Source organism: Oncorhynchus masou, chromosome 27 (assembly GCF_036934945.1).
Source record: "Oncorhynchus masou masou isolate Uvic2021 chromosome 27, UVic_Omas_1.1, whole genome shotgun sequence".
Taxonomy (NCBI): domain Eukaryota; kingdom Metazoa; phylum Chordata; class Actinopteri; order Salmoniformes; family Salmonidae; genus Oncorhynchus; species Oncorhynchus masou.
Window position 1 is genome coordinate 53,684,305 of NC_088238.1, and position 10,881 is coordinate 53,695,185.

Consider the following 10,881-nt stretch of genomic DNA (forward strand, 5'->3'; position numbering starts at 1 on the left):
AGAAGAGACCTGGCTTCCAGTTGAAGCTCGCATCCGCTACAAGACCATGGTGCTTGCCTACGGAGCTGTGAGGGGAACGGCACCGCAGTACCTCCAGGCTCTGATCAGGCCCTACACCCAAGCAAGGGCACTGCGTTCATCCACCTCTGGCCTGCTCGCCTCCCTACCATTGAGGAAGTACAGTTCCCGCTCAGCCCAGTCAAAACTGTTCGCTGCTCTGGCCCCCCAATGGTGGAACAAACTCCCTCACGACGCCAGGACAGCGGAGTCAATCACCACCTTCCGGAGACACCTGAAACCCCACCTCTTCAAGGAATACCTAGGATAGGATAAGTAATCCTTCTCACCCCCCCCCCTTAATGATTTAGATGCACTATTGTAAAGTGGCTGTTCCACTGGATGTCAGAAGGTGAATTCACCAATTTGTAAGTCGCTCTGGATAAGAGCGTCTGCTAAATGACTTAAATGTAAATGTAAATGTAAAATAGCTGTGCTGCGACGCTCCCATACAACCTGACAGAGCTTGAGAGGATCTGCAGAGAAGAATGGGAGAAACTCTCCAAATACAGGTGTGCCACGCTTGTAGCGTCCTACCCAAGAAGACTCAATGTTATAATTGCTACCAAATATGCTTCAACCAAGTACTGAGTAAAGGGTCTGAAATACTTTTGTATAGTTGAAGTCGGAAGTTTACATACACTTAGGTTGGAGTCAATATAACTAGTTTTTCAACCACTCCACAAATTTCTTGTTAAACTATAGTTTAAGTCGGTTAGGACATCTACTTTCTGAATGACACCAGTAATTTTTCCAAAAATTGTTTACAGACAGATTATTTCACTTATAATTCACTGTATCACAATTCCAGTGGGTCAGAAGTTTACATACATACACTATGTTGTGCCTTTTAAACAGCTTGGAAAATTCCAGAAAATGATGTCATGGCTTTAGAAGCTTCTCATGGGCTAATTGACATACTTTTAGTGAATTGGAGGTGTGGAGGTATTTCAAAGCCGACCTTCAAACCCGGTGCCTCTTTGCTTGATATCATAGGAAAATCAAAAGAAATCAGCCATGACCTCTTTTTTTTTTGTGGACCTCCAAGTCTTTCATCCTTGGGAGCAATTTCCAAAAGCCTGAAGGTACAAAGTTCATCTGTACAAACAATACTATGCAAGTATAAACACCATGGGACCACGCAGCCGTCATACTGCTCAGGAAGGAGATGCATTCTGTCTCCTAGAGACAAACGTATGTTGGTGCAAAAAGTGCAAATCAATCCCAGAACAACAGCAAAGGACCCTGTGAAGATGCTGGAGGAAACAGGTACAAAAGTATCTATATCCACAGTAAAACGAGTTCTATATCGACATAACCTGAAAGGCCGCTCACTGCTCCAAAACCGCCATCCCAACTGAAGCACGGGGGTGGCAGCATCATGTAGTGGGGGTTCTTTGTTGCAGGAGGGACTGGTGCACTTCACAAAATAGATGGCATCATGAAGGAGGGAAGGTATGTGGAAATATTGAAGCAACATCTCAAGACATCAGTCAGGAAGTTAAAGCTTGGTCGCAAATGGGTCTTCCAAATGGACAATGACCCCAAGCAAACTTCCAAAGTTGTGGAAAAATGGCTTAAGTACAACAAAGCCAAGGTTTTGGAGTGGCCATCACAAAGCCCTGACCTCAATCCGATAGAAAATGTGTGGGAAGAACTGAAAAAAGCGTGTGCGAGCAAGGAGGCCTACAAACCTGACTCTGTTACACCAGCTCTGTCAAGAGGAATGGGCCAAAATTCACCCAACGTATTGTGGAAGGCTACCCAAAACATTTGACCCAAGTTAAACAATTTAAAGGCAATGCTACCAAATACTAATTGAGTGTGTGATATTCTGACCCACTGGGAATGTGTTTAAATAAATAAAAGCTGAAATAAATAATTCTCTCTACTATTCTGACATTTCACATTCTTAAAATAAAGTGGTGATCCTAACTGACCAAAGACAGGGAATGTTTACTAGGCTTAAATGTCAGGAATTGTGAAAATTGTGTTGAAGTGTATTTGGCTAAGGTGTATGTAAACTTCCGACTTCAACTGTAAGTGTGATCTTTAATCCATTTTAGAATAAGGCTAACGTAACAAAGTGGAGAAGGGTTCTATTAAGGGTTCTGAATACTTTCCACATGCACGATCTGTGTTACTGCTAAATGCACAAACACTGCATGTTAATGTATGTAACTTGTAAAAAAAGTTTTTTTTTTTTTTTCGTTGTTGGACCGCAGTATGACTAGCTGTTGCCATTGGTGTCTGCTATTGGGGATCCTAAAATAATAAAATAAAAATCGGGGCCACGTTAGAATTCCCAGCAAGTGGCACGGTGCATAGGGTGTTTTTCTTTTCACGCCAGCGACCCGGGCTCTATTCCCTGCCTCCACCGTTGGCTACAATACCAAAAGGCTAAAAGCTCTTGGTGAGGTCGCTAGGTGTAGTACATTTACATTACATTTAAGTCATTTAGTACTAAGGTTGTTTAGTATCCTATGTTTCATGCATGTTTAAACCAACTGGACACGCTGTAAATGGGGTCAAAGGTCATAGAATGTGCTAGAAAATGAATCAAATTTTCCATTTTAACAAAAGGTTATAAATGTTTTGTTTTTTGAAAGGTTAGTTCGATCTCAATGGACCAATTAAGACCAAGTCCACAATTTTTGACTGTGCAATTCCTTCACTAAAATGCTTAGCATTGTGGTACACTGAACAGCATTGCTTAGAATAGAAGCACTAGACAATTGCAGTGAGACAAGAACTCCCTGTGGGTCTTGCTAGAGTCTTGTAAGCATGTCACGCTCATTAAGTCCAGCGACACCGGGACCTTTTCCTAGACAAAATAGATGATACGGTCTGAGGTCACTGGCGGCAAAGACTGTGGCTTCATACAATTTGGCTCATTTGATCAGCACTACCCAATGGCCTGCTGCTTTTTCAAACGACACCGAACTCGTTTAATGGCATCTGACACCATCCCAGTTTCCTGGGTGGTAAAAGCCTAATTGGTTGTTTTTGTCAGGGGATGTCTTACAGGTAAAATGGTTTCCACTGTCCACATCCCTGAAAGCAACATTATTATTATTGTGATAGACTAACTTTTTTATAAAGGCCTGTGTGCCTTTAGAGGTCAGCTGCTGGTTGTTTCCTGTGTTATTCCACTGTCATTTCAATTCTTTTTTTTTGTTGCTCTCCTCCAGCTGACATCCTCCTCTTTGCTGTACCCCCCTTCTATGAGAAGAACAAGGTGAGTCTGACCCATGACCTTTTTTGTCTTGTGACATCATAGAAGTAGAACTTTTTTAAATTATTCCATTCCTTAGAGCTAGGTAGACTGGAGTCATGCTGGTGAAACAATGTACCTTGAGTTAGACCTATATATGGTTCTGGATTGTCCCATGAGCATTGATGACAATTATGACGGCGTCATCCTTTGGCAGGCAACAACTAGTTCCACTGGGTGTGACCTCACCGAATGACTAGCCTCTTTATGAGTCGTTGGGGGCTGTTTGTGTCCTTATCAGCGTTATAGCACAAGGCTGATTCGACATGCAAAGTCTGTTTTACTGTCAGTGACAAGATGGCTTTCAGTGTCCGGTTAAATAATGGTATTCCATTTACATAATGATCCTGTATTTACATAAATGAGGCCTATATTTTTCGTAGTTGTCTACATACCACCACAGACCGAGGTTGGCACTAAAACTGCACTCAATGAGTTGTATTCCACCATACTCAAACAGGAAAACGCTCATCCAGAGACTGCACTCCTAGTGCCTGGGGACTTAAATGCAGGGAAACTTTAATCAGTTTTACCTAATTTCTATCATCATGTTAAATGTGCAACCAGGGGGGCAAAAAATTCTAGACCGCCTTTCCTCCACACAGAGATGCGTACAAAGCTCTCCCTCACCCTCCGTTTGACAAATCTGACCATAACTATCCTCCTGATAGCAGCTTACAAGCAAAAATTAAAGCAGGAAACACCGGAGACTTGGTCTATATCATTTTTAAAAAGTGATCAGATGAAGCAGATGCTAAATTTCAGGACTGTTTTGCTAGCAGACTGGAATATGTTCCGGGATTCTTCCGATGGCATTGAGGAGTACACCACATCAGTCACTGGCTTTATCAATAAGTGCATCGAGGACGTTGTCCCAACATTGACAGTGTGTACATAACTTAACCAGCAGTCATGGATTACAGGCAACATTTGCACTGAGCTAAAGGCTAGAGCTACCGCTTTCAAGGAGCGGGACTCTAACCCGCAAGCTGATAAGAAATCTCGCTATGCTCTCCGACGAACCATCAAACAGGCAAAGCGTCAATACAGGACTAAGATCGAATCGTACTACACCGGCTCCGACGCTCGTCAGATTTGGAAGGGATTGCAAACTAATTACAGACTACAAAGAGAAGCACAGCCGAGAGCTGCCCAGTGACACGAGCTAAATAACTTCTATGCTCGCTTCAAGGCAAATAACACTGAAACATGCACGAGAGCATCAGCTGTTCTGGACGACTGTGATCAAATCTAATTTATTTATATAGCTCTTCGTACATCAGCTGTTATCTCAAAGTGCTGTAAAGAAACCCAGCTTAAAACGCCAAACAGCAAACAATGCAGGTGTAGAAGCACGGTGGCTACGAAGAACTCCCTAGAAAGGCCAAAACCTAGGAGGAAACCTAGAGGAACCAGGCTATGTGGGGTGGCCAGTCCTCTTCTGGCTGTGCCGGGTGGAGATTATAACAGAACATGGCCAAGATGTTCAAATGTTCATAAATGACCAGCATGGTCTTATTATTATTATTATTATTATTATTATTATTATTATTATTATTATTATTATTATTATTACAGACAGAACAGTTGAAACCTGGCTGTGCTGCTGCTCCAGTTATCACGCTCTCTGCATCCGATGTGAGTAAGGTCTTCAAACAGGGCAATATTCACAAGGCCACTGGGCCAGACGGATTACCAGGATTTGTACTCCGAGCATGCGCTGACCAAATTGCAAGTGTCTTCACTGACATTTTCAACCTCTCCTGGTCCGAATCTGTAATGCCTACATATTTTAAGTAGATCACCATAGTCCCTGTGCCCAAGAACAGTTAAGGTAACCTGCCTAAATGACTACCGACCCGTAGCACTCACGTCTGTATCCATAAAATGCTTTGAAAGGCTGGTCATGGCTCACATCCACACCATTATCCCAGAAACCCTAGACTCATTCCAATTTGCTTACCACCCCAACAGCTCTTCAAATGATGCAATGTCTATTACACTCCACGCTGCCCTTTCCCACCTGGACAAAGGGAACACCTATGTGAGAATGCAATTAATTGACTACAGCTCAGCGTTCAGCACCATAGTGCCCTCAAAGCTAATCACTTAACTAAGGACCCTGGGATTAAACACCTCCCTCTGCAACTGGATCCTGGACTTCCTGACGAGCCGCCCTCTGGTAGTGAGGGTCGGTAACGGCACATCTGCCATGCTGATCCTCAACACTTGGGCCCCTCGGGTGCATGATCAGTCCCCTCCTATACTCCCTTCTTACTCATGACTGCACGGCCAGGCACGATCCAACAGTCATTAAGTTTGCTGACGACACAACAGTGGTAGGCCTCATATCCGACAACGACGGACAGCCTATAGGGAGGAGGTCAGAGACTTGGCAGTGTGATGTCAGGACAACAACCTCTGACTCAACGTGATCAAGACCAATGAGATTGTGGACTACAGGAAAAGGAGGACCGATCATGCCCCTATTTTCACCGGGGCTGAGGTGGAGCAGGTTGAGCGCTTCAAGTTCCTTGACGCCCACATCACCAATAAACTAACATGGTCCAAGCATGGGGATTTTCTTAACAGCATTGTTGGTTAATACCTGTTTTATTCAGCGCATGTGACAAATAACATTTAAGGAAAGCATTTTACTCTTCTAAACACAGTGTGCAAAGTAACCATAACAACCGTAATACTGTATCTGACTTGACGTGTTTTTAGCTCTTGACTTCTAATTACGCAATAAAACACAAGGTGTCGTGTCTTTGGCATCATTAAACTGAAGATTAATCTTTATCAAATGACTCTGTAATTATTATGCGATTAAACTGATTAATCAATTAACTAGGAATTCGGAACCAAAGAAAATATTCAGATTACAAAGTTATAATTTTCCTAATATAATTATTCAGATATTTTCATATCTGATCAATAGTCTTCTGATTTAATGAATTCTTCTTTACCTCACGTTAGTCTCATTCCAAACGCCGTGAATTGTTGGTTATCTGCACCAACCCAGTCTTCACTATGAGTCATCCATACATCAATTGTCTTCATTTTATTTATTAACCAACTTAACAATCACAGAAGTGCACACACAAACAAAGTAAATATGGTTACAAGAAATGATAGGGGAATGTGCCCTAGTAGGCTAAACCGGCATGGCAGCTTGTTAGACATGGGGAGTGGGGGTCAGATGAGAAGTCACGACAGAGTTGATCATTCTAACAATTGAAATGCTAATCCTTTGCACATGAACGCTCACTCATTCGGGAACAATTGCAATCGAGATATATATATATTTACGCTCATTGTCGTCGGGCCTCTGAAAAGTTTGTTTCTGTTAGTCTGTCCATCCTCTCTCGTTCTCATAATGGGTAGTTCAGAGTGACATTCATTCATGTCGTTATTGAATAGTTGTTTCGGCGGTTGGCTGTCTTGGCGTTCAATGATAACGAATTCCTAGCTGCAGACGAGTAATTCATATCAGACTTGTTCTTATTCTGTCGGTATCGATTGTCTTGAGTTTAAACACGTGGGATGGTTAAAAGATTCAGCATTCTGGTCTGCAACCTTTGTCCTCTCGTAATTGAGAGCAACGTGGTCTGTTGAGAAATTCTCAGTGGGGGTTTTATTTCGGGAGAGGAGAAAAGGGCCTGTCCCAGGATGCCCGACCATAACTGTGCTCATGGGCGGTCCTATGATTTAGTTAAACTCAAGGGAATGGGAGTTTCTTTAATTTAAACAGTACAAAATCACATTACACAATTTCACATACAGCATCATCCTGACTCATTCATCTTTTCAACAATTAGATGTAAGCCTCATATCTGAGGCTATTATATAAACAGCGTTGTGATAATGTGGCCTTATTGTTTCACAAAATTGTACCAAACGGACCAGTTCGTAGCTGGATTCTTCAACGATCTTGTATACCTTCTCCAGAACATAAATGTTTTTCGGACCTTAAGTTCTGTGAGGTGGAAGAAATTCCTTGATCTCCTCATGGCCACAGTATAGAGACAGACACAATCTCCTCCAGGAATTTACGGCCTCTCTCTGACCACAGCAGCTTGGGTGTAGAAGACAGAGGGATGGGGCTTGCTGTACCCAAAGAGGGCAACGTCATGAGGTGTGGTATATGGCCAATATACCACGGCTAAGGGCTGTTATGCATGACGCAACGTGGAGTTTCTGCTTACAGCCCTGATCCGTGGTGTATTGGCCATATACCACATACCTCCGAGGTGTCTTAATGCGATTATAAACTGGTTACCAATGTAATGGTATACGGTTTGATATACCACGGCTGTCAGCCTATTAGTATTTTGGGCTCGAACCAGTTTATAATTTTGTTTGCACAACAAAAAAATTGTTTTATAGATCAGGTCTGTTTTGAGTCTGACTGTAAATGACTAAAACTCAGTTGCCTTCCTCTCGTTCTTCCCCAGACCCAGATTGATCACTACATGGAAATCGCACGTACTCAAGTCAACACCACAATGGCCAAGTAAGTGGTCCCCACCAAGACTGTTTCAATGTACTCTTCTCTGTCAACAGGATGTCGGAGTTCAATCTACCTAAACTTAGTGTCAGTGCTGTCATGTGATCATTGGTATATTCTGATGGTTTTTATTTTGTTTATCTTTTCTCTTCCAGGCTGCAAGAGAAACTCCCTGGAGCCATCAAGCGTACGAAAGCTGAATAATTGACCCTCATACATCTTAATCACCATCCTCATCACATTTATCCCATCTTAAACCCCTTTCCCTCCCCCTCACCCTTCTCTTTCCCTACTGTCTCCCTCCCACCTACCATCTGCACTGAACCAGCTAGGTAGAAAAAACATCTAAAATGCTACTCAATATTCAATGTAAACCGCTCAGCTTAACTACAAGAATTTAGAAAAAGAATGGTGCCTACTGCGCCGGCAGGAAACGCGTCTCTAACGGGAGGAAGTGATGTAACGCTTCGGCATAACACCTGTCTTTGATGCAGGGGTCAAGTGAACTAGACTGAATCAATGAGCTGGTATTGTAGTGTAAAGTTGGGAGGGTGTAGGGAGTGTCATTGACAAGTTAGGACCAGTGTTTGTTTTGCAAAAAAGCAGATGTCTGTACTTTTTAACTGCCTTTCACTGAACATAAGTTAAAAAAATTAAATAAAGTTTTAAAAAGAGCTAACTGATAAATAAACTTTTGGGTGTAATTTGTGGCTAGTCTTTTTCCTTCTCTCTGTGTGGCAGTTTGTATGGATAAACAAAAAAAAAAAAAGTTGTTTTGAACCTGGTACTGGGATTTCACTGTTACTGATTGGCCTGTTATGGAGTTGTTTTCTTCACCTTAAAGGCTTGTATATATAACGTTTCTGCAATGCACTGAACTTCAGATCCCATGAGCAGGTTGAAATAAAAGGATTGGAACACTGAACCAGCTGTGATACTTTTGGTGTAGTTCGCGCCATTTTGATTTGTAGTCACATTTTACCAAATGCATTCAACAGGCTCTGTCTTTCTCTGCTGTGTGAAACAGTTTGCCGCTGCTTTTTAGAAAAGGGGAACTCCCTCTTACAGTAGTCATAACTCGTTTTTTTTTTAAAGCTACTGTTCAAGTCATCAATGTCAAAGTCTCACGTTCACCGGTTTTATTATAATTGTTAGTGATATGATTATTACTTAGGATTGCTGCTGTAGACTCTCTTTTCTAGCTCTGTAAAATGCTCCATAGTATCTTCATGGAGCTTCATAACAGCTTGACTTCTCCAGTGAGACCTCTTGGGAAAACGGTTGGATATGGGTTCAAAGACTTAGCTTTTTGGAAGGTAGTTAGCAGTATAACTGAAACGATGGGTTCAGGAAGAGGTCTGGTGGGTGTTGTAGTCACAGGAGGTTGGTGACATCTTAATTGGGAGGACGGGCTTGTGGTAATGACTGGAGCGGAGTCAGTGGAATGGATTCAAATACATCAAGCACATGGTTTTCAGGTGTTTGAGGCCATTCCATTTGTGCCGTGCCATTTTCCTCTCAGCAGCCTCAAATGCAATGTATTTGTTTTTTATTTGAATGCCATGATGTGAATGTCATTGCATAAGCTGGAAACACATTTTCACACTTCATATATAGGCTGTATCATATAATTTGTTTTGTTCAGATAATTATTTGTGATTGCTTAAATAGTTTTGATTTCAATAAAAACTGTGGTCTACTATTTTAAGGCTACTGCTACGTTTCTGTGATGGCAAAGTGTCTTCGAAGGGAATTTTAAAAGCAATTTGTAGATGGGGAAAAATATAATGGCCGGTTCTAGCTCCTACTGTGATTGTTAATAATCATAGACATTGTGCCCAAACTAAGTTTGCGTGTCATTTTCAGAGCAATCCCTCTACATTTCGCACTAAAGCTAAACGACTACTGTTGTAACAACTTGAGCATTCTCTCTACAATGAGCGTTCTCACATTGCCTCTCATCACTACTCAAATGTCTTAACTGCCGAACGTTACCCTGCAACATTGATGGAACACATCTCTTCATGCATGCAAACCAGTGTTTCATATTGGGCCCCAATGTTGTCAGTAGTCACACTGCCTCACATAGTTGGAGCAGCAAAGCTTCTTGGTTTCCTTGTGCATGTGTGTATATCCAACTCCGTGACAGTTAATCCCAAGTCACTGGACACACTACTTTCTTCAATAGAGTAAAGTCTTACTCAACCCTCCACTCATTACCTCACACTATTGGACTTTTGTTCTAGATGGGGTTTTTTTTTTCACTCACACATTCACCCACAGTTGAACGTATCCAATGTCTGTAAACCACTGTCCTTGTGATGCTGGACGAAAGGAACCTTCAGTAGCCCTGATGAGGACCTCACGATGAATAGGTGTTCCAGACAGTCAGGATTTTCATGGGGCGCTTTGTCATGGAAGGAAGGCAATGCTCCCTATGTTTTCAATAGATTATAATGCAGACCTCCTTTTAGTCTTGATTGATTTAGTGCAAAATATGATAAATCTACATGAACATTTGAAAAAGTTTCCTTGACACATTGCCTTTCTATCTTATAAAAAAATCTAATTCTTGCAGGAGTGGGTTTTTTCAGGGGCGATTTTGAAGGACTTCCTTCTCTTTGGTAGTCTTAGTTTTGCTTTTGACTGTATTGGTAACCGACATCTCAGATCTGATAGCTGTCAATGACAAGTTCACATTCTGGAGCTTGAAAACATTGTGATCCCTGTACTGATGTCAAAGTGAAAATAATAAAAAATGTCAAGGACAAGATTTGGGGTGATGTGTTTGTCAATCTGTGGTCTGCTCTACAACTTTGAAGAGTAAATATTTCAGCATGTCTGAACCGTTGGGATTAAATTGAGTCAAGATTTAAAACAATTAAAAAAATAAAAATAAGATTGGGTCCAGTTTTCACAGATGGAAGGTAATATGACTGGTTTTGATCAGAAGATTATACTGCAGCTATTTATTTTAGCCCTGCATGTTGAGAAACCTAAAGTAGGTCCTTCTTTAATAGCCATGGTAAACCCAATCAGG

The 10,881-nt window shown here is 41.7% G+C and overlaps 1 protein-coding gene across 3 annotated transcripts in view; it reads left to right on the forward strand.

The window, feature by feature from the left end:
• rtn3 (reticulon 3) overlaps positions 1 to 10,619 on the forward strand; it is a 37,012-nt gene extending 26,393 nt beyond the window's left edge. For all 3 annotated transcript variants that reach the window (XM_064940699.1, XM_064940701.1, XM_064940698.1), the window contains 3 exons: positions 3,249 to 3,295; positions 7,789 to 7,847; positions 7,997 to 10,619. In XM_064940699.1, coding sequence (XP_064796771.1) covers positions 3,249 to 3,295; positions 7,789 to 7,847; positions 7,997 to 8,045 — 155 coding nt within the window. In that variant the 3' untranslated portion in view covers positions 8,046 to 10,619. The remainder of the gene's footprint in view (positions 1 to 3,248; positions 3,296 to 7,788; positions 7,848 to 7,996) is intronic.
• The last annotated feature ends 262 nt before the right edge of the window (positions 10,620 to 10,881 follow it).